The sequence below is a fragment of the Ammospiza nelsoni genome, chromosome 2, assembly GCF_027579445.1.
Source record: "Ammospiza nelsoni isolate bAmmNel1 chromosome 2, bAmmNel1.pri, whole genome shotgun sequence".
Classification (NCBI taxonomy): Eukaryota; Metazoa; Chordata; class Aves; order Passeriformes; family Passerellidae; genus Ammospiza; species Ammospiza nelsoni.
This window is the reverse complement of record NC_080634.1, coordinates 111,107,622-111,132,358: the sequence shown is the minus strand read 5'-3', so window position 1 is coordinate 111,132,358 and position 24,737 is coordinate 111,107,622. Positions and strand designations below refer to the sequence as shown.

General features: G+C 42.0%; 1 protein-coding gene across 1 annotated transcript; it reads right to left on the bottom strand.

Annotated features, from left to right (window-relative positions):
- Positions 1 to 1,078: 1,078 nt before the first annotated feature.
- XK (X-linked Kx blood group antigen, Kell and VPS13A binding protein) lies at positions 1,079 to 19,302 on the bottom strand. The gene is made up of 3 exons (XM_059465974.1): positions 19,043 to 19,302; positions 10,668 to 10,930; positions 1,079 to 4,929 (listed from the first exon to the last, which is right to left on the bottom strand). The coding sequence occupies exons 1-3, from the start codon at positions 19,285 to 19,287 to the stop codon at positions 4,103 to 4,105; spliced, it is 1,335 nt and encodes a 444-aa protein (XP_059321957.1). The 5' UTR covers positions 19,288 to 19,302; the 3' UTR covers positions 1,079 to 4,102.
- Positions 19,303 to 24,737: the final 5,435 nt, after the last annotated feature.

Sequence of the window (24,737 nt, the reverse complement as noted above, 5' to 3'; positions counted from 1 at the left end):
TAGGAAATTACATAATCTTTAATACATCTTACTTTTCAAGTCTTCTGTCTCTGGTAAATCAAACTTACCATCTCAGCCATATTACTGTACCTTCATGTTTCTATGATGATTCCCAACTGACTTGAGGCACTCACCGCAACTTCATTTTAAAATACAAGATTTTGATGATGTCTTGCAAACATCTGAGTTCAATGCACTATTTTCTTTGCTACATAAGACCTTCAAATAGGTAAAAAGTGATAGAAAATGGTTCATTTTTTTAGGATAAATATTATGAGCAACTATGGGGGAAAGGTAAAGGAACTACTTGTAAATGAAAAAAAAAAAATTTAAATTAAAATAACAGTTTAACAGTCCCAAGTATCCATTAATTCTGTCATAGGAGTGCAGCTCTTACTAGCACACAGTAGTGTCAGTCACCACCAGGACTTCTAAAATCTTTTCTCAATGCTCATGTAAGTGATGTACACATATTACAACTTGTCACAATGTATCTAATTACACACATATTTTAAAAATATATGTCTATTTTATCTATTTAAATTTAGAAATACACGTGTTGCAAAGTTTTTGTTCATTCCTATCCCTCCACAAAAGTCCTCAGTAATGATTTTGCTAGATACTCCCAGGGTCAGATATAAGTATATGGTAAATCCAGATGAATGTAAAACAAGTGTGCAGAGAAGAAGTTGAAATATTCTTTATAAGGTAACAATTTCTTCCCAATTCTCAATGTAAACCAGTAAATATTCTCACACTGACAATGAGTAAGCTATACTAATCTTGTTCCATACAACACTGGCCTCTTAAACTGCCCCCCTCTTACAAAATGTTTTTCTAAACAGCAATGGAAGCATGGGGGTAAAGAGCTCCCAAATCAATCACAGATAAATTCTTCTGTCAGGTCTTCTTGAAAACATTTCTGCTGCTATGAGGTGACAGATGACAGTGTGCTCTGTTACCTTTACTTCAGATTTCTTGAAAGCAGCACACTAAGAACTGACACCAACACAACTTGAGGGATAGTTTCAACATTTTAATTGGTGCTGTTTTACAAGTATAAAAGAAAACCCATGTGTCAGATCTTGTATACTCTTATACACAAATAACCCTTGCTGAGCCATCCTTTGTGTGACTCAGGACTACTCAAAAGAGTAGAGTTGTCAGCAGTAGCCCTAAATCCTTCCATGGAACACACAGGCTCCTCTAATATTCAGAGAGGAGAGTAAAAGCACAGTGAACTTGCAGCAAGAGATCACTCATTCATACACAGACATTGTACTCATGCTCTCATGTCTCATGTCTTCTCCATGCAGCCACTGGATGTACTGATAACAACACTCTCCATTATCTGGAGAAAACTGCCTCTCCCAGCTTTACAGCATGCTCAGAAAAAGCAGCTGCTCCCTTCAAGCCCTGGTCTGACACAGCATCGTTGTGTCTCCCTCCTGCACCTTTCCACCAGCTGGATAAACCACCCTGGGCCATGGTGACACCAGGCACTGCACAGCAACAGCCCCCCGTGCAGGAGGAGTGTTTGAACTGTATTTGGTTATTCTGCACAACTAAGGCAAAACCATAGGACAGCAATAGAACCCATATAAACTCTTTTTTTTCCCCTCTCATAACAGTGATTTCAATATTCATCTCCCTATGCATGCACTTCAGGAGACTGGTATAAAAATAAGAAGTAATGTGACAGCCACTCTAAATATGCATCTAGAGTCTTCTGTGAGGTGCAATGGTACTCACTGTGTATTCATCCTGGGCTCCTGGCTCTGCACCTCTCCTACATTTGCCTTCACTGTGGCACCAACCTGGCTGAGGTTTGTGAAGCTTTCACTGTTTCCAAATGGCACAATCACAACTGCACCACCACTTACAGTGTCCAAACTCTGCTTTAAGCTCTCTCTTTAGATAGGAGCTACTACTACATATGAAGCCACTTTTAAAATTTTCCCCCAAAGACTAATGTTTCTGACCTGGGTACATTTCTAGATAGGCAGCCACTATAATTCCCTGATTATTGATATTGATGAGTGTCCAGCTATAAAGACAGATACTCAGTTTTGGCTAGGAACACCAGAAAATTTGAGCCACTGGGCTGAACTCCACAGGTTTGGAAGAAAAGGTTACCTTCTCTCTCGCTCCTTTAACTGTCCACTGAAAAAGAAAAAGCAACAATAATTTACATCTAGAAAAGCACAGAGAAATCCTGTACTGTACTTTCACATACAGAGGTACAGAGAAACACCCTTGTGTCTTCAAGGAGTCACTTCACTATTCTTTTCTCCTCTCCTCAGAGAAATTAGAATGGAGGTGTTTGGTGTCTTCCCCAGATATGAGGCACATTCCCATGGCAAAATCAGGCCAACAATCCCATTACCACCCACCAATAATTTAATGACATCTACGTACACATACCATACATAGACACATATTTAGCAAAATGAAAACATAACTCCATAATAAAACTGAAATATGAAGACATTCATTTACACTGTAGTAAAGGAAAAATAAAAGCAGGTTATGTCTTTGCAGCACTGCAGGTGACATATTTCATTAAAAATGACCCCAGACCTGAGTTTGAGACACTTCTAAAACAATTATGATGATGTCATCCCTATTAAGAACTTCACATCCTGCATGAGGACAGAATGGAGACTAAGCTTCAAGCACTGGGAGATGCTTTGGTCATCAATTATTTGTTTCCATGAGCAGCCATAATGTGTAACACTCAAAAGAAATGTTAGGAAGGTGCTAAGCAAACAAAGTGCAAAATGCTTTCACTTAATTTGTGAAAATACATATGGGTCTGTGTATTTTCACTAAATTGTTGTGTGTTCATCTGCTAAAGCTTTCTCAGAAATTTAAAAAATACAGAAACACTTTTATTTGTGGTGATGTATTGCTGAGAACAAAAAGTCAATGACTTCCGTTTTCTCTTTCATACTTCAGTATCAGGGTTGTGATACTTCTGAGGTAAAGAAGTCAGAGGGTTTTGAATTAATGATATTAAACGAATCATAACAAATCACAGCTCAAAAAAGAAGGAACCAGTGTCTTCTATGCAAGTACAAAAAGTCAATGAGCTGCCTACTTGGGGCACTACCAAACCCCTGATGATCAGGGAAGTGCTCATCTTTCTAACTTCAGCCATCTAAAAGTCAGATGGACAGTCAGAACTAATTGTGAAGGCATCTGGTTAACACTGAGTAACAGGTCTCCAGAGAGTGATTCCTATCACCTATTTTGAGACGGGCTGAGTCACTCCCTGGAGATGTGCACTGGAGAGCACCTACATGACTGGTACACGCTGTCTGTCCAGCCTTAGATATTTATATAAAATGAACACCACCCTGACACCAGAACATCACAAAGTATTAAAGAAATAATAATGAAAGGAAAATGAGCTATTCCAGAACATCACAATTAATGTGTTAAATTTACTTCCCTTACTAACAAGCAGTAAACATGAAGGGTGAAACAGTGCAAAGCCAATAACCCCTCTGTCCATCCTCAGAAACAGCCACATTTCTGTGTCAGTGCTGGCTAATTGGCTGTTTCATGGCAACCCAGACTACAGTGCATTGTGCAAGTCCAATTCTACTACCACTGAGAGAAGTATTATCTTATTACACTGATTAGAGTGTAAAATAGTCTGCAATTTGATCAAAGCAGACCACAGCTACAATCCATACATAGTCCAGGTCTAAGCTCTGTTTCCATGCTAGGGTGGCATGCCATGGGACATAATGTCTGAAATAAAAGTCATTGCCTTCCATCCTCAGACTTCCTGAGTAAGGTGAGCATCACGACAGTTTCTGAATGATGTCTCCAATAATGACTTAAAATCAGCATGTGACAATAAACATGTGTGCAAAAAGGCTCTGAAATAGAAATCTACAAACAACGATTGCTCTCTGTACACAAACACAAATACTCATACACTGCTCTCCACAAAAACAGGCATGTCAGCCATCATGCAGTGCTACATCTGCAAGAAAGAAATCCTACCCACAAGACACAATGTCTAAGATACACAATGCTCCCAGCAGGTGATCTGCCACCTTCCAAAGGCACCTACTTGCTTCCAATTGCACTAGGCATTGGAAGAAACACTTTGATGGATATTCCTGTTTTGAGAATCTATTGTCTTGCTACTGCCCCGTGCTTCATCAGTCTTTTCAGGAGATTTTATCACCACCTTGCCTGTCAGTAGAGAGGATTTTTGATGCTGGCAAATTAAGTAGAGAATCTTGAAACAGGACAACAAAGCTTCAGTAACACTGGAGGAGAAAAGTTTTTTGCACGGATGACAGAACTGGTAGAACACCAACATGAAGAAGATGCCCATGCAGTAACCTATGAGGAGCTGCAGGAACAGCATAGGGGCACAGACATAGAGGTAGAAGTCTGTTCTGTAGATGTACCACATGAGCAGGAGGAAGGCGTTCTCCATCAGCCGCACGATGTAGTACACGGTCATGCGGTACCAGTTCTGCGACTTGCTGATCAGGTCGGGGTCGCTGAGCTCCACCTGCGCTGCCGACCAGCAGAACATGTTAATGCCAGCGTACAGGAACGTGAGAAGGCACAGGACGATGGTAGTGCCCAACCTGCTCAATTCCTTCTCTATATTCTCAGGAAATGGCGACTTGCTAAGCCAGAAGAGAATCCAGGGGTAGAGGAAGAACCCTAAGAAATTCAGCAGCACGACGACAAAAACCCAGATTTTAAGGACTGAACCGAAAAGCACCAGCACCGTGACTCGTGTGGCGATCTCAAAGCTCCTCCACATGAATATGCAGAGGTAGGCGGCAGGTTTCACACGGACATTGTAATCGTCGTACTTTATCTTAATGGCCAGGATGTTGCAGCGTAAGGCGCCGTAAACGATCGAGAGGAGAGAGAGCACCATAAAAACACCTACAAACAGAAAAGACAAATCAGGACCTTCATCTTTGTGAAAAATGCATGTATTTTATGATTGGCTTTTCGCAAATATTAAAATGAATATTATATGTGTTGTGTTAGAAAGTAATGCTGTATTAATTCTCTTAAGTACTGTGTTAAATATAGTTTTAAGCTATAAAAAAATTGTTAAAATAGAAACTATGCTATGTAAGATGCTTTGTTTAATAAGAAGGGCTTGCAGCGAGACAGCAGCCACAGGACACCTAAATCTTTCAGAGAAAGGGAATTTATTGCCTTCTTATCAGAAGAAACGAACTTCTTCCCGCCTTAGAGGCACTGTTAGGATTAGAAGGAAGAAGATGACACTGACCAGACGGAATCCTGTGTTTGAATGGAATTTATGCATCATGTATGAGGTGCATGAATATGCAACGAGCTGTTGTTCTTAAGGGCTAGTCCTTTGTTAACGGGTGTCCTTTTTCGGGCTCGTGATGCCTAGAAAAAGGTACCCGGACGTCCGTAACTCTTTGGTTTTTATTGTCTCATATTGTCCTAATTCAATTGGTCCAAATTGTTATTACTCTAATTGTGTTACTATTCTTTTTAACCATTTTATTACCATTAAACTTTTAAAAATTTTAGAAATAAGTGATTGGCGTTTTCCACAATCTTAGCAGCAGGCATTGCATCTGCAGTCATTGTCACCGCACTCCTGGGGATTCCCAGCAGGGTGTAATGCCACAGGGAGCCATTCCCAGCCCTACTTGTGTGAAGGAAATGAACTCTACCCCAGCAAAACCCGGCACATGACTCTAATCCTACCTCCTATTTTGGTCCCTGCTTGATGCTTATTCAGGAAGCTGGTGAGAAGAAGGCACTCAGCAGCCATAAGTGCCTGTCCCTCCTCCCCGTGCCCAGGGCTGTCCTTGGTAATTTCACAGCCCAGTCATCACAGTATCCAGCTTGCTCCCTAACTCCCACAGCACTCCACAAGGAACAGGGGTGCTACTCCCTTTCACACTGATGAAAAACTGCAAAATAGAAGCTGAAACTTTGGAGTAACTTGGACATGCAGATAACTTGGTGCTTGTGAAATTCTGTGTCAGAGCAAATCACAATAAAGCTATGTGATACAGCTCAAAATTGAAAGCTGAAGGAATTTAAACCCAGCACTGTCCCCGTTGTCTCTGGCTGTGCGGAGATATTTACTCACCCGCGTGCACTGTGTTTTCCTATACATCAATTTTATTTATACACTAATCTGTATCATGCATTAAAAAAAACCAAAAAAAAACAAAAAAAAACCAAAAAACCTCCTATTAAAAATGTCTTTAAATTCAGATCAATTTTCAGCACCCCCCACCTACCCAGAATCCTTGAAAGGAAGGTTTCACATTTAAATTCTGCAGAAATGAAGGCAGAGACCGGATGTTACCTGGCACGGCAGGAGGACATCCTGTCTTGCCTTATAAAGTTGGTACAAATGTACATGAATACTGAACACAGAGAATAAACAAAGTGCTAACTGCCCACAGGTTTTTTTGTATTTGCATGTGAAATTATATAAATATTTGTTCACAATTTTTACTAATATGCTGAATAGCTGATATTGCCTCAGATATAATAATTAGAGTTTGGAATTCTTAATTATGTCAATTACATTTGCAATGCTTAGCAACCAGTGTTTTCTGCAGCCTTCAATTGGTTTGTGTGCCAATATCCTACAAATAAACATTTGTATCCTATAAATAAACTGAATTCCCCATTTTGCTATAGCTATATGGCCAAAATTATCAGGGGTTGGGGTTTTTTTGTAATTATAAGTCACTAATTTCTAAGCAATCCTTTGGGAGAAACAAGTGTATTTTAAGACCTCTAACAACTTTCTAAGAGAATTTTCTCTATCATTTCAGCTAATCTCTTTTTCATTATGACCCACAACACCTCTGAATTACTTTGGAAAATAATTAAGTTTTTATATCTAATTTCCCAAGGCACTCAATAAGGTGAAAAGCATTTATCATTTTATATGGTAATTTTGTTCATGCCAGTTTGGTGGTGGATATATTCTCTGAAAATGTTTATGCTGAAATTGTTTGTAGGTAGCCAGTAGTTTTTACATCTTTCTTACAGCACTGAATGATGTCTCTGATAATAACTTAAAATAACCATGTGACAGTAAACCTATGTGGAAAAAGACACATAGAGCTGGGCATTTTTAATTGTTATGTCTTGGAAAAACATCAGGTGAAAGCAGAAGAGCAGGTGAGTTCAGTCAAGAATATTGCTTGATGTCCTATGGCTTTTTACAAAATCTGTCCTGTAGTTTTGAGCTGTGAAAGAACATAAATTCCAGCAGCTCATGAAGCAAAAGAATGTTCTCAGAGTAAAGGAACATAAAGATGTACCCACTGGAGACTGAGTGCTGCTGTGCTGGAACTCTGCTTGCTTTCTGCTTTGACAAGCTGAAACATTGATCTTATTCCCAATTTCACTTTAGGGAATCTATATTAATCTCAAACCTATCTTGTAAACTCAAGCCTTCAAAAGAGGCACTTCTTCATTGATAGAAAATAAGTCATGCTGACTCTGGTTAAACACACTAGCCCAGTCCTACTCCTTTCCTAAAAGCTCATCATTGTCACCAAACCTTCAGTTCAAACATAATTTATAACTCTGTGAGAAAGATAGTTTGAAGCAACCACAAAGGGAAATACCAGTGGGTGACACTGTTGCTTTTACTCATCCTGAGCAGGGAAAGAAATTAAATGTAAAAGGAAAAGTATTTTCCCCTGGAACATTTCCAAATCCTCCAACAGTCCTTATAAAGGTGGCCTTTCTCTTCTTCCTTCCTCTTCCCAAAAGTGTTTTTCTTACAAATGAGAGGTAGACACTCACAGAGTCATCTGGGGAGGCACTGATTTGCTTTGTTGTGTTTTGTTATTACATCTGAAGTCCTTTCACAACCTGGTCCTTCCCACTTCAGAAACTGCTAAGACAGTGAATTCTGCTCTAGATGAGCTACCTCACAAGTACCACTGAGATCTATTATAGATACTATAGTTATATGTATACAAAATAGAACTAGGACTCAGATTAGGCTAATACATGTGGGTTTCCAGTGTTGTATTACATCCAACACTTTTACACTTTTCATAATAAACAGCCACCAAAGCTTTATGTTGCTCATAACTAACCTCAAGAGCTGGTCCTGCTTTGGCAGCTCTCTAGTTGTCTTGATCTTACATTCTTGACAGACTGTGAAATGACAATTTTGAAGAATGCCAGACACTGGCAAGACCCCAATAATCCAGAAGAAAACATCCAGAGAAATTAATGAATGCCATGAAAAACACAAGAAATTTGCAGCATGGCTCTGGCTGACAAAGGGCTCAGCAAGGATGCATGTTCTTTTCAGAAGTGTTCAAGCCAACATTGGAAGCAATAGGGAGTTTCAAACAGATTTGAAAGGGAAGTGCCATGCCCCCAGCATGATGGTAAAACAGCTTCAGGTTCTCAGGTGATAGCAAGCAACCTCATTACCCTGAACAAGCAGAATTTATACAGAATGGCAAGAAATGTAGGAATCCAGAAAAATAACAGACTGATGAGGAGACAAGACAAAACACATGGAAATCAAAATACAAGACAATGATCATTATAACAGATGCAAATGGAGGAGAGCCTGAAATTTGGAGGACCAGTGTCAAAGAACAGGGAAGCTGAAGACATCTGAAGTGTGGAATAAGAACTGGGCTGGCTGGATAAGAGACACACAACAAGAATTTGGCCAGGACTCTTGTTTTTCTGATGAATGACCTCTAACAGACATCGACACCTTTCCTAACGCTTTCTTTTCCTTTGCATTTCTGTATTTTAGAATTACATCTGTATGGAGATGCTCCTGGGAAGCATGAAATAACTGCTGCATTTGCAAGTGGGTTTACCAAACTCTGGTGAGCCAGCTTATCTCTGGTCATTTCACCCAAGGAATGTCACTTATCAGTTTGTGATTACAGCTTATCTCAGCAGAGATAAGCTAGAAGCAATAGAGCATTACAAATGATTATTAAATATGCAATTCTCTGATCATCTAGAACACAGGACTTCTCTTTGGAAATCATGACCAGTAAGGCCAAAACCAGTAATAAAAGAAAGACAATAAAAAGGTGACCTTTCTCAAGCAAATGCCATCTACAGCAAAGTGACTGGAAATTTTGCTAATTGCACTGTTCAGCAGAGGATTCAGTCACACTGTCTCCATCCCACATCACAAGTGCCATGGTTATTTGAAGGACCCACCTTAGTTATGAAGAACTCAGGGACTAGAAGGAGTAATATTTCACTCAGGAACTGGAAGGAGTAATGTCTTCCAAGAAACTACTGCTATGATGTTCTAGTTTTGGCTGGGGTAGAATTAATTTTTTTTCTAGTAGCTGATACAGTGCTGAATTTGGATTCAGTATGAGAATAATGTTGATAACACACTGTTTTAATTGTTGCTCAGCAGTGCTTTAAGTCAAGGACTTTTCAGTTTCCCACGCTCTGCCAGTGAAGAAGTACACAAGAAGCTGTGAAGAAGCACAGCCAGAACAGATGACCCAAACTATCCAGAGGGATATTCCATACCATTGGTATGATACTCAGTGTATTAACTGGGGAGAGTTGTCTGGGAAGAGCCAGTTGATGCTGGGGGATGGTTTGTGCATCACTTGTCTTTCTTGGGCTTTATTCTTTTCCCTCTCTCCCTCTACCCCTCTCTGTCCCCTTCATTACTACTACTGTTTTTATTATTATTATTATTATTATTATTATTATTATTATTATTATTATTATTATTATTAATATTAATATTAATATTATTACTATTATTACTATTATTATTACTATTATTTTACTTTATTTGAATTAGTAATTGCACCTTACCCTCAGCCTCCCTAGCTGTGTAAACATCCTCTCAGGGCCTTAGAGATACAAGAGCTATTTAGCATTTCAGCGGAAATGCACCTTCAAGTTCACACAGGTGCCAAAGTCCTTTCTCACACTGAAAAGCTGTTTGTCCCAGAGTGGTTCTCCATTTAGCAGTGTGCCAGAAAACCAAGAGCATATCATAGAAGCAAGATGCTGAGTGCCACAGTAAGACAGATGTGTCCTGGTAAGCCCATGTTGGTGAAGGTTTAACAGCTTGGGTCCAGAGATGAGATGACCACAGTTGCACAGCAGCTTACTGAGTCCTGCCTTTTGATTCCAGAATCAGAGTCTGGCACAAGTAAAGACAGTTCATGTTCTCAGTTCATATTTAAAACTGCGCTCCTAAAAGTATATCTTCCCTGAGGCAGCATGACAAAACATGCTCTGCAGTGTACTCCAAGGAATTTTCCAGAAAGTTTTGCTCAAAAATCAAAATGGAATAGAGGTAATTTTTAAAATTCTTCATGCAGACAGCTCATGGGGTTAGGGTTAGGGTTAGGGTTAGGGTTAGGGTTAGGGTTAGCTCAGTCCCTCCAGCTGCCTCTCTCTCATACCATAATGGTCACTTTATCAAATCAGTGTTTTTACAGCACCCAAGTGTGCTACAGAAGGTGTCATAGTCTAAAACATGACGATATAAACTTGAAAGCAACATCAGCATCAAAAGCTACCAGGGAGATGAAACCCATTGCAGAATGCTTGGTTCTTGTTCAAGACAGCTCTAACTGACTGCCCTCCCACCCAAACACCAAAAAGGTCATAGCAACAGCTCCACCTACTTCGGGCCACGGTGACCTCCTGCTGCAGGACAGAGATGTAGAGCTGGAGCGTGAGCTGGGGCGCTGAGCCCAGGAAGGCCTGGATGACAGAGACCCTGCTGAAGGCAGACCTGTGTGTGAGCAGCTTGCCCTCAGTCTGTCCCACCTCCTTCTCTACTTCTTCTGAGTGCCCATCCTTGGGCAGCTGCCTCTTCTTGGTGATGCTCACATAGGGATCTTCAACTCTGCCAGCATGGAAGTAAATGTAAAGGGCTTCCACACACCTACAAGCAAACAAGGAGATAGAGTAACAGGGAAAAATGAAAGAATGAAAGGTCTCCCCAGTTCCTGGCATTCTAAGCAGTCACATACTAAGGCCTAAGACATTTTTTCATAGAGCAAAGCCTGCAGGTTTTCTCCTCCTGGTAAACTTGGAATACGACAGATTTCATTCTTTAAAACAAAAATTACATGTTACCAGAGGGCAGGAACCTGGCAGTGCCCTTTGGGCTGCTTGTAGTACTCAGATTTGAGAGGATGTTTAATTATTTTCTATGAGCAGTCCTTGCTCTCTGCTATCCCACTAAAGTCCTTAAACTGCTTATCCACTACAAGGATGTCAAACCCAGGACCTAAATTGGAAGTGTGTTTCTTCAGCTACTCATGTATTTTTCCTTATGTTATTGATACATCTGTGACATGCTAATGGGACATGGCAATAAACCCACTTTTCATACCTTTGCCTTAAAACATCTGAAGGGGGAAGCTTGGGGCATAAGCAGGTGCACACACCTCAAAACTTTACCAAGCAATGGTTCAAAACACCAGTAACATGCAAGACCAGTGAGAAGGAGCAGTTTTGAGCCTCACAACCCTTGAAATCAACATTATTTTTTTGAAGGCACAAGAATAGGAGCTTTAGTTCTCAAGTGGGCTTATGTTTACTGTTCTGTTAAAGAAATATTAAACATAATCTGGCAAAAAAGATTCTAACTCAGAAGATGCAGTGTTTCAAGTTGCTGCAGCTCTTCATACTTTAAACACAGTGGGAGCCAAAGCCTCTTGTTTATACAGGTCTAACTTACTGCCAGCTAACTCCCAAGGAACAAACTGGTGCCAGCACATACACTTCTGCTCATAAATTACATATTGTTACACTATTTGCTGCCCTCACCCACGCACAGAGATAAATCCATACATTTGGGAGAGAACAGAAAAGGTTGTCTCCAGAAAATGCTGCAGCAACAAGGACAATCTGGGTCCTGGAGTATAAAAGAAGATAACAGCCCAGAGAGATATCTGCAAGGAAAGAACATCTTCCTCAACTTCCTTCCAATGATTGTTTTTTAACTGGCTAAATCTTTATGAAAACTAGTTCATAGTCTTCATAAAGTTTACTCATGAGGAGTAGTTCTAAGAGAACTCCTTGGGTATGAAGGTGTCAAGGTCAGGCTTGGGCATCAAGCAGGACCCAAAACACACGGGGAAATAAATATTCACCCTTGTCTAGGAAGTAATAACAAGCAGGGAACAGGTGAAATCACAAGATGAAGGGGAAGGGAGAAGAAAAAAAACAAACTTCTGTTTAATTTAATTAACTTTACTTCATTTTTTTTCTAATTGGACCACTTGCAAGTTTCAAACGCTCTAGATGAAGTGATTGTGAATCACTATTCCTGATTCACTAGGCTTCAGCTATCATTATGACTAAAGCTGTTCAACATTCCTGCTGCTCTGAATGCTCCATTCACAGAGGTGACTTTCTGTCTTCCCCCATTAATCTTTTCACTCCCTGTCAATCTTGTTCCACATGAAAGAATACATATAGCCAAAATAAAAGTGTGAAAAATTAATAAAGCACTGTGGCTTTATGAAGCCAGCATAGATTCTGAAACCAACAAATCGATTTTATTCCAAAAAGAAAGATCCCAGACCATTTTTGTCTCATTTAGTATTCACAGCCATGCATTCACCCTGAGCTGAGGGCAAGTCTGAGTATATTATGGAGAACTGGATCTCAGCATCAGGCTCTGAACTCTTGCTGTGTGTGATTAGAAGCAGATATAGTCTAGGGACCCATCAAAAAAAAATATGTAGTGATCCCATTAAGGAGATCAGATTTATGAGACTACTGACAATAGCAAACATTATAACCAACCAAACTCAGAGTTTTGGAGCAAGCATTTGATTTTTATTTATTAGCTGGATATTAAGTAGCAGGATATTGTTTGTGATGGGGATTTTTTGACCATACAGAAAAGCAAACACAATGTGAAATGGTCTGATAAACAAACCTCAGAGCTAAATGGGGCTTTTACCACTACAACAGAGTGATAAAAAATGCTATATGCAAGCATTCAGATTACATTGATAATGATGCCCATTTTCTCCCAGGCCCTGCCAGTCCCATGCAAGAGTGTTTCTGGAAGTCAGGCCTTCTGGGACAAATAACAAATGCATTCAGCTGGTGCCACTGCCCAAGCAACTGCTTCCAGCAGGAGCAGACTTGCAGCTGACACACCAGAAAGAACAAGCACAAATCTAAAGGTTTAAGGAGTAGAATGTGGGAGGGGCACAGGCACTTCAATGACCATGCAGATGAGAAGGGTCCAGAACTGTGATGAAGAATCAATGCAGATCTTGTTGCTGTGTCAGACTGTGGCTTTGCCTATGCAGCACATGCTGAGGTGTTGGGCATCCTGTCTTTAAATGAACTGCCTGGCTTGCTCTTTTTAGCATGAAATACAACTAAGAGACAAAGCAAGAAGGGGATTGTTTCATGGCAGCTTTCCCCCACAGTTACAAGCTCCTGCAGCATGGTGAATTCCACAGAATCCCTCATTGCTGCTCTGCTCCAGAGGGACAGGAGTGGGAGATCCCAACTTCTGCACAATCCATCTCCTGCAATGATGTTTAGGGCCGCTTCAAGAGCCCTTCACATGGTGTCAAGGGCAGAAGACAAGCAGCTGCCTGTGTCCTCTGCATGTAAGGCACTGCCAACCACAGCACTGGCTGTGCAGGAACTAAAATTGCTCTGAGAAAAAAAAGTCAGATCTACTTTCTAGAGTGAAAGTTAAGAGGTAAGAAAATGATGGTGCTGTTTTCTCCCCTGCTGCCTTATCCTGGCAGAAAGAAGAGCCATACTTTTCCAGGGATCCTGATGGTGCTCACAAAGAGTGATTCAGCCCCAACACATTTGTCTTCTACACAGTAAGTAGGAGGAATAATCCTACCCTTATATACTTGCTGAGAGTGAGCACCTCATTCCCTCTTTTATCATGGATGCGTGGGATTGGAACACAGGCAAAATAATGGTGGTGTGAAAAGGGAGAAGGCAATGAAAACAGGGAACTTTCCACACCCAACCAGCACTCCAAGAACAAATGGCTATTTGAGACCTATCCATAAACACCCTCTGTAAATGTACAAGTAGATTTCTCTGATACATAATTTTCACTAATTCCTTCTCTTTAGAGAAATATGCAAGAGACTTGTCACTCCTGCAGATTTACTTACCTGCACCAGGCAAAGATCTGCTCCTCACTCACTGTTCTACCTTTTACCTGCACTGATTTCCTGTTCACCTCACCATGGACACCTAACACATCTGCTCAAGAATAAAGGGAAGAAAATAGCCTGAAGAGAGTTTAGATATATTCTTCCCATCTGGAAAAGGGGGAGACACATCAAGAGTTGTAAAGTTTAAAGCTAGGAGGATCTCCTACAGTGAGATCTGCTGATGAAGTCCTACAAGGAAGGGAAGTTTTTAGACCTGTTCTATTTTGAACTTTTAAGCAGGTCACTAGCAAAGAGAGACTACTCACAAGGGACAAGGTTTCTGCACAATGTCACTGAAACAGTATCTGCACCATTAGAGCTTATTAGATTTCAAACTGCAGAATTAGATCCCCAAAACATGAATGATTGTAAAAAAATTGAGGGTTTTGTTTTTTCTTTTTTTTTTTTTTTTTTACTTCCTGCAGCTCACAGAATCAAACTTTGGCCATAACATCAGCTCCTCTGGCAGTTTGATACAAGCTTCCTCCTGCATCTGCTGTGCTGCTGTCTACATGGTACATGTAATTGTTTCTCCTTATGCCTTGAGAAACAAAGCCTGATCCCATTAAAAAAAAAAAGTCTATTGTTTATATCCTTGTCCTATCATAACCTGAGGAAAACAGTCATTAGTGTTCTATATAGGGGGCCTGTTATATTGAGATTTGTTTTGCAGGAGTTCATCCTTCTGCTGACCCAGCCCTCCCCTGATTGCATCTCCTCACACAGAACAGGCTGGGCTCACACTGCACTAACAGAGCTCCAGTAACAGAGTTCCAAAGACACCTGCAGTCACAAAAACTCCCCTCTCCATGAAGCTGGTACCAGAAGGAAGCACTGCCAGGTTCACACCAGCTGGTTTTGATGATGCCAGTTCAGTAGAGTCTTCAGTAAATCAGGTGGGAGCAGTCCCTGTATCCAGCAGACTCACAGTCCCAGCACCACCATCCCCAGTGTGTGACTAAGCCCAGACTGGCCAAGTCAGTTTGTTGGAAATCTGCACTTCAGCTCTTGAACTTTTTGTTACTTGAAGAATTGAAAAGAGTGCAAAAATTGAAAAGAGTGAAAAAAGTTCTCTGGTGCCTATTATGAATGTAAGGACAAAAGGAGGCTCAGGAGGAACATTATCACTCTCTGCAACTCCTCAGGAGGTTGTACAGAGGTGGGGATCAATCTCGTCTCCCAAGATAACAAGAGACAGGACAAGAAGAAATGGTGTAAAGTTGGTCCAGGGGAGGTTCAGGTGGATATTAGTAAAGATTTTTTCACTGAAAGAGCAGTCAGGAATTGGAATAAGCTGCCCAGGGAAGTGGTGTGAAGCACCACCATGCTTAGGAATGTTCAAAAGCATGTGGATGTGGTGTTCATGGACATGGTTTAGTGGTGAACAAAGTGGTGCTGGGTTATCAGTTGGACTCAGTGATCTTAGAGGTCCTTTCCAACCTAAACAATTCCCTGATTCTCTGAGGGGTTATTTACACTTAGAAGAAATCCTTAAGTGTAGAGCGGTACACCAGCAAAACTACATCCAGTAATTATGTATTGGAATTGCAGCAGTGCTTCAAATCTCAAGGTGACTTTGGTGCTACAAGTGCCACCCAAATGAAGGGAACAAAGAGACAAACCCTTGCACAGGAGCAGCCTGAGCCAGAAAGCTCATCATGACCTTCCCTAGAGAAAAGACAAAAGTAATAAACCTCTCATTGACAATGGCTACTATTTTAAATAATTTTTTCTGTTATAATTTATTTAGTGTGGTAAAAGAATCTCCTTTTGCAAAAAAGAAAAAAAAAAACAAAAAAAAACCCACAAACAAAAAAACCAAAACCAAAACCAAACCAAACAAAAAAAACCCAAAACCAAACCTACCTGAATAAATCTTCTAAGCATCCAGACAAGTGCATTCATAAGGAGTGGCATTGACCTGAAATGCTGCAGGAGTCCCCATGATGCCCAGAAACTGCAGTCACTTTGTTCCAGCCAAGTCTCTGCAGAGTCTCTGGCATGCCTGCATCCAAAGGATCACAGCCAGGCCACTAAGGTGAATGGGAATTTTGCTCTACAAATTGCTCTGAATTTATAGAGAAACTCCGAGGGAGTGGGAGAAGAAATTAAAAAAGGGTACATGAACAGCACACCAAAAGTCCTCTCTGGAAGAGGGATGCTACCTAATTTTAGTCCTTCCAGTGGCAGCAGCAGGACAGCGAGTGCCTCCCGAGCAGGTGGAGTGTGGGTGGCTGGGGAAGGTGGTGGCATGCAAGAAGGTTCTGTGAGAGAAAGTACTTTTTTTCCATCACTCAGATGATTCAAAATAGGCTGAATCATTTGGCTTGCAAGGCTAAATACCCTCATTCCCTGCCAAGATATTCCCAAACTATTCCTTAAATCTAAAGGAGTTTTTTTTAAGGAAAAAAGGAAGGGGGGAAAAAATGTAGATTTTAAGATGATGAATAAAAACTCACACAACACATTTGGGCTGATGGTAATGCAGTGCACTGATATCTGAGTATTTAAGTCTGAACAGAGAAATCCTGACTGTGCTGTATCAAACAGAGATAGTCAAAAAGTTAAGTTTCTTTTAAAGCCCTCCAAAGCTGCCAGCCCTCTGTTGCACCATGTCATCACACAGAGCCTCAAGGCTCTTACACGTTTCCTTCCCCTGCCACAAGCAGACAGAGCCTGGGGGAGCTCCACTGTCTGTGTCCTAATTGACCTAATTTGACCTAATTTGACCCAGCTCTCCCTAAGCAGCCCTTGCCTGTGCTAGGGAGGCACAGGAGTCCCAGCAGGGAGGATGGAGCCAGGCTTCACACAAGGGAAGCAGATGACTGAGAGCAGCAGGATTCTCTGGAGCAAAGGAGCAGAGGTTTGCCTACAAGGATGGAGTAAAATGCTTCCAAGGACAATGGTCCTTTACAGCTTACAAAAAGTAAAAGCCACAGTGCAGTGATGATACAGCCAAAATACTCTTTGCCTTCTAGCTACCACCCACACCTTGTGTGTATGCCAGTCCACACAGGGGAGGAAGCCCCCTTACAAAGCAGGGAAAGGGAAGGTATTTTGTGTGCTGAAAACACAACAATATTTACAGTGCAGAGCTATATCTGACAGGAAGCAATCAGTTTCCTTTTCTGACAGATATTACAATCTTTAGCTGCAGGAAGGCAAGGAAGGAAAAAAACCCAAACCCCAAAACCCTTTACTGTCTGTGTCAGATCATTTTGACTTCCCAGATGTTTGTGCTGTATCCTACAAACTGACAATTTCCCTAGAAGTAAAGAGAACTTGGTTTGTATTAAACTTTCAATTTGTAGAATCCTTCCAGCCTTTAGCATAAAATAAGTTTTTCAGGTAGTATGAATGTACTACTCTATTTAATTAGTAATTATAATTCCAGTTGTCGTGGGTTTAGAGAGAGGTCAACACACATCACTTTGTCATGCCTAAATGATGCCATGGGGACTATGGCATCATTGTCACTTGTGCTGTTGGCACAGCACATCCAGAACATCTCAAACCTCCTGGAAATGCTAAGTTTGTAAATCTTTGAGAAAGGAAAAAGTGCAGAGTCAGCAACACACTAGAGGAGAGGACAGGGCTTTCATATGCTCACTGGTTTTACAGCACTGGCTGCAGCTGGGAGTACACCAGAGAGCAGGAACTGCATTCTGCACAAGATAAGATTTGTGTTGTAAACTGAAAACTTGATGTTGAAAAAGAAACAGAAAGTCAAGTAATGCTTGGTGGTTGAGGTAAAAATATAAATCTATGTTTCTTTTGTATAACTGAAAAGAAGATCCTTCAATTTCTTCTTGTTCTTCAAATCCTTTGTCTGCTTCCTCACATATTCTGGCTTGACATTAGATTCTTTCCCTGTCTTACCTCAATAAATTGATTTAGAATAACAAAAGTCATGTACTTAATTTTTGATAGTTTCTTTCTCTTTGGTTCCTCTCTTATTTTCCAAAAATGTGGAAGCAGTTTGTTCTTTAGCTTTTAGAAAACCAGAGCTCTTTGTTAAGCCACAACTTCAACATCTTTAAAATTTTAACAAAGCAAGCAAAACAGCATAGTTATAGAAGAAGCCAATGTTTTTAAAGTGTAAGATATTTTGTAACATCCAAACTGTTCACCTTTCCTTAGCGTGAACAAATCTTCCTTTTACACACTATTCGGGAATTTCAAAAAGTTGGTGATACTTCTCCAAGCTACATAAACACTGCATTTAATTCCCTTTCTTTTTAAATAAAAGATTTGAGTATAAATTTAAAATTAATACCCTCCAGAAACATTTTGTAGTGGAGTTGCACACTGCTGTAACTTTCCATCTATTTTCCTTTTTTCCTACGGGTATTTTCAGTAAGACATTGAACTGGAATAGAGAAAATCTCCAAAGCAATTTGTGGCGGGAAGCTCACGTTTGGAAGGCAAAGCCAGACTAGAGCATCACTGATGTTCCATGGGATGGGACGGGTACTATCGTTGTGGAAGAAGGAGACACAGTGGAGGAATCTCCCGTTCTCTCTTGGAAGCGCTGCGCATGAGGCAGCAGCGGACAGACCCAACCATCAGCAAGAAGCCCCAGGGATGCAAACCCAGCGCAGGGCGGGACGCGGAGGGGCTCTGGCGGCTCCCCGGGCCCGGCAGGGCTGAGCCCCTTTCCCCGGGGCCAGGTTTGTGCCCGAGGCATTCCCAAGGGACTGTTCCTCCCGCGGCTGCGGCAGGACGCGGGAGCGGCGGTGCAGAGCGGGAGCGGCCCCGCCCGCACCGCGCCAAGGCCGGGGGGCTCCGGCCGCCCCCGGGCTCGGCCCCGGCCCCGGCCCCGGCGGGGACTCACCGACCTGACGAGCGGCCCCAGCTGCAGCAGGTGCAGCAGCAGCACCAGCGGGCGGTCGCGGCTCACGTCGCGGTGGATGAAGACCAGGCTGAGCTGCACCAGAGCGCAGGGAACGAGGGCGAAGAGCAGCGTCAGCGTCTGCCACATGCGGTTCCCCGTGTCGTGGTAGCCCGCGCTCAGGCACAGCGCGGCCACCGTCTCGGACATGAAGAGGACGAGGGAGACGAGGACGGAGCCCGGGAATTTCATCGCGGCGGCCGCCCAAGCCCGGGCCGCCCTGCAGCCGCCGCCGCCTTGCACCGGGGCCCAGTCCCCGGCAGAGGGAGCGCCGGGCTCGCCGCTGGCCCGCGGCCTCTGCGGCTCGGGGCTGGATCCGGGCTGGGGCTCGATCCCGACCGCGCTCGGATCCTGCCTGGCTCTGGATCCTGGCCGGGGCTGCACCCTGGCTGGGCTGCGAGCGGGGGAAGGTTCCCCGGCCGTGCTCGGGGAGCTCCCCCTCATCGTGTCTGCTTCAGCCGTCACACACAGAGCTGAACTGAGGGGGTTGGTGGGAAGGGGCGAGCGAGTGCCCCTGAGGGCGCTTGGTCAGGCTGGGGGATCGCACAGCCGCGGCATCGCTCGGGCTGGAGAGGAACCACGCCATGGCACTGAGTGCCACGTCCAGGCATTGCTGAAGCCCCTTCAGGGACTGTGACTCCACCAAGGCTGGAGAACCACGCCATGGCACTGAGTGCCACGTCCAGGCATTGCTGAAGCCCCTCCAGGGACTGTGACTCCACCAAGGCTGGAGAACCACGCCATGGCACTGAATGCCACCTCCAGGGACAGTGACTCCACCACTTCCCTGGGCAGCCCGTTCCAATGTCTAATCATCCTTTCTGTGAAGAAATTCCTCCTAATGTCCAACCTAAACCTCCCCTGGTGCAGCTTAAGATCATGTCCTTTAGTCCTATCACTGTTTGCTTGTGAGAAGAGACTGATCTCCACCTGGCTACACCCTCCTGTCAGGGACTTAGTGATAAAATAATGATCTGAAAGGAAGAGGCACGGGAAAAGTCTGTACAGGAAGAAAAGAACCCTGTGCAACAATAAAGGCTGAGAGATTATTTAATTAATAAACAAACAAGCCCACAACAAAACCAAACAAAGGCAGAAAAGGAGTTGCGAACGCAGGAGAGGCTCCCCTGACACACCCAGCTCAGAGTCCCTGATCAGGGCAGTGTGGCAGTGTCAGAGGTGCCCTTTTAGCTCTTTGCCAGGTGCCTCTCCTCTTGCTTGCCAGACCTTTTCCTTCAAAGGTTCCCTGGGCCACAGAACCCTGAGCCCTGCTGTGACACCAGCTGTTGACCTGCAGCATTTGCCTGCTGTCCCTGGGCCTTTCCCCCTCATCAGCAGCACCCTTTCTCCTTGATCACCAAAATCGTGGAGTCCTTCTGGAGATGTGACGGTCACCCCAGCAGTATCGCCGATGCCTGCATGGATGAGCAGCACACGGTGACACCCTGAAGAGAAGACAAGCCTTTGTAATCCCTCCATGAAATCCTGAACCTGAGCACCTGGCAAGAAACAAAACTGAGGTACCAAGCCAGGTTGGCAGATGGTGCCTGTGTCCTGCACAGGAGTCTCCAGTCATTGCTTCTCTCCTCTTGGTGCAGGTACTTGGTTCATGCTCAGCTGGCTCTGGTGATAGATCTTATTTCTTCCTGCCTGCTCCCTGTTTCCAGGTAACTACACACCTGGGACCTACAGGAGCACAAGAGGAAGGCAAGACAAGAAGTCTGAGATATTATTAATGGGATATCACTACTGGCTACTTCTGCTTATCTGCTACTGTTCTTTAATGCAAGTTAGGGTGTCACCAGATTTACACAAAAAGTGCCAATGAACACTTGGCCATTTCTTTAACTCCTGCACTAGCAAATCTGGAGTCCCAATCCTCAGCTCAAGTTGAGCTAAGCTCATGATAATAAAGATGGAAACCTTGTTGTGGGCAGACCAAGGTGAATTTAATTCTTGTGTTCTTCACTGGGAATTGAGGGTCTTTCTGGAAAGGGAAGAGGCTATGGAAACTGAGATTTAAGCACACTACCAATAAATACCTAGAGTGGGAAACTTTAATCTACAGGCCAAAAGCAACCTGTCTTGTCTTGTGGGAAACTACCATAACCTGTTTTACCTAAGCACTGTGTGCAGCCTGGATGATTTATCTCATTCTAAAATGATTTATTTTTCTTTTGATTACCACTGAAAAGCTTTTGGAGCACTGAGTCATGACTGTTCTGGAAGGAAGTTTTGCCAGCACTATGAAAGGTAAGTACAGAAATAAACAATCCAATGCAAAATCATACTGTTCAAGGTTGGACTTTTATTTAAGGCAAAATATAATCACAGCTTTAATATTCATAATATGGATATACACAGTTTGTTCTGCCACTATGAAGCTCAGTATTATCACTGCTTTTAAAAAGCTATAAAATCTAGTTTCTATCATAATCTACAATACAAAACTAATACAATAAACACATTCTGAAAGATCACAGTGTTTAAAATATTAGAAAAGCAGGGGTCCTGCTTTCAAACAATAAGGTGCATCTCTAAAGAATCAAATCAGCCTTGATTCTACAGGCCTGTACCACATCATGGCTGTGAATGGCTGTAACACTGAGAAACCAATCTAGGGTGTGGCACATACTCAAGGAATGAACATCACACACTGGAATATACTGAATAATCAAGTGTCACCAACACAAACTAGACATTAAATAATGCCATTTAAGTTCCCTGTACTTTTTATTTGTATTGGTATTCACGTATATTGCAGAGATCTCGAGATAACATGTGTAAAAATTTCCATCAGACAGGGCCCTGCATTTGCAAACACCTGTGCTTTCCTCATACCATGCAGACAAACCTTACTAATTCCATGGGACTCATGTGTAAAGGAAAGTTTGTAGGCCTGGGCTCTGGAATGACAGTTTTACCCCTGTTTCACACATGTGGAAGGAGCTACCATACATGCCTGGATTCAAGCAGAGGTTCACCACAGACATCAGCAGGTGGCCTATCAGGCTCTTAAAATGAGTGCAGGAGGCCAATTCAGTGGCAAAACCAGACCACTGTTAAAGGACATCCTTCTCTCTTGTGTGGTCATGGTAATGAAGACAGAGGCAGAGTTGAATTTCTGGTCAGACAGCCTTTCTCTCTATATGATATAAAAATATATGTTGGACTAGAATCTGTTTTCTATTCCCTATAGGATATAATTGACTTAAGGACTTCTACACAGTCATCCAATGCTGTAGACTATAAAACCTTTTGTATTCAAATATCATTATACCACTTGGCAAAATAAGCTTTGAATTCATTTTCTGCCATTCTAGTTGGTATTGCTGTACTTGACCTAAATGCCTGCATCTTCTCTTTGAGTCATGCCATGAACAAAGCCAAGAGACTCCCTTCTAAGCATTAAAATAAATATGGCCTTATGTATTTTCAAGCAGATTGCTATTTATAAATTTGTTTTTTGAGAGCATGATGTAGACTTTCCAATATACAAGGTGTAGGACCAACGGTGACAGTACAAATTAGCCAAGTTTAATATTCAAAGGCAGATTGAAAGTTGGTGCTATTGACTTCTTGAATGTATTTTTTTAAACTGCCTTATCATGGATAGTGCACATCACTTCTGTTCCATTAAAAGATAGGAGTAGGCAGTAGGTTCAGCTACAGGCAACTCCTTCACAGGCAAATGTTTTTTAACACTTGATGACTTTGCTACAATGGCAATGGAGTGCTGTTGAAGGCAGCTGAAACATGCACAGTGCTTACTGTACCACTACTGTGCTATTCCTTTGGAAAATGCCTGTTCACCTCCCTAAATTGCTGTATTGTTTTGTGGGCCCTGAGCATTTTTGGCTTATGGCTTTGAAGTATGTTGTTCCCCTCATAGTGGGATTTTTGGTCATTTTCTTATTTCTTTTCAACTTAGCTTTCTGCTGTTACTACTTAGTCTTAGACATATTTATATAAACTGAAATGTCTTCTCAGAGCAGCCCAGGCTGTGCTGCCAGCCAGCAATTGTTAATTCTTCAGAGCAAGATTACTCTTTGAAAATCAATTGGAAAATTTTAGTCCTGATATACTAATCTTCCTACAGATTAGAATATGCACTCATGCCAGTGAATATTCAAGGTATGTAGAAGATTACTGCACCTGAGATTTACTTGGCAGACCTCAGAGATCCAAAGAACAAGGATATATTCTCAAAATGCATGCATACACTAAAATAGGTCACTGTTGGCATAAAACATGCAGTATGTTGGCAGATGCTGTAACTGTATATGCAGAAAACTATATGAGTACAAAAATTTGATTGCTTATCAAAGTTTCCATTTGCACATATTGCCCCTCCATGTTTCTGAATACAGCAGATACCTACGGTTCATTTTTTTTCCACAGTATTAAAAAAAACCAATCAGTATTCTTGTCATATTCTTTCCATGTCCATATATAATCAGTATTAGAACATCAAAGTGGCATTACTTAATTTGACAGAGCAGCAATAAAGGTGATCCCTTTACTTGCATTCCCTTATGTATATTTCCCAGAACTACTTAAAAGTGAATTTTGGAATGTTTAGCCATTTCACTTGGTTTCAATTGTCCTGACAGAACTGAAACACTGAAGCGTGGAGAAATGACCATGCTCCCTAGAAAGTCTCTGTTTTATTTAATGAAGTAAAACACCAGCGACAACTGTTATATAGGATAATGATTGTTCCTTAGCAAGTGGGAAATGGCACAGCCAGAGACAAGAGACCATCTGGGAACATAAAATAATGTAATGCAAGTGAGTAGAACACCCTGCTTAAGCAAAATCAGTCAATCTTATTTTCAAGAACAAAAGACCTGGGCTGCTTCTTCAGCCTCCTCAAGTTATTCAAAGGTTGGGAAACAAAGGCAGGGAAATTGAAGGCAACAATGATGCAATCAAAGCAGATATTGAAAGCAGTGGCACAAAATAAACATGTTATTATGATGAGAAGTTGTGAGTAGCAATTAAGAATAAAGATATATTTGTTAGAACGGTACTGCTGATAAAACTTACAGCATCTGGTTCTATGAATACTGAAATCAATAAATCTGGACACTACAGATCTAGCTTCCCTCAAAATTATTCCCTGACAGTAATCTATGGATGGCAGGCTAAAAGTCATGAGCAGCATATAGCTCCTTAAACTGCTGTGTAATCTACAGCTTTACTCACAAATAGCACCACACAAACACAGGTACATCACAAATAAGCATCAACACCCACATAATGCATCCTCTTTGCTTTAACAGCATAATCAGAAATACTATCAGAAAGACTAATATCACTTAAATTCCTATTGCCTACACTTTAGCAACTAAACACAACCAAGAAACTAATGTGCAAACATGACATAGTTTCTGTGTTTTACACCCTGGAAGAGGCTTCTTGAGTTTCCCACAACACAGTCTTTTGTCACAGCACCAGGGCAGAATCTGTTAATCCGTTCAGGAGTACATTTTCCAGTCCATAAGGGCCCAGTTTGGGAGCAGGAGGAGACAGCATTCCATGGAGAATGTCTAGCAAAGGTTGCAAGGTTGATTTCTCAAAGCAGGAAGGGTACACAGAGAACCTTACTTTTTATTACACTGAAAAGTGCTGACAGCTCT

Bases quoted from the DNA above. Each gene is read 5' to 3' on its own strand.
- XK (XM_059465974.1), bottom strand. From the start codon at position 19,287: ATGAAATTCCCGGGCTCCGTCCTCGTCTCCCTCGTCCTCTTCATGTCC. The intron at 10,931-19,042 runs GTCGGTGAGTCC...GTTTGCTTGTAG, and splicing joins CAGCTGGGGCCGCTCGTCAG to GTGTGTGGAAGCCCTTTACA. The intron at 4,930-10,667 runs GTAGGTGGAGCT...TTCTGTTTGTAG, and splicing joins GGAGGTCACCGTGGCCCGAA to GTGTTTTTATGGTGCTCTCT.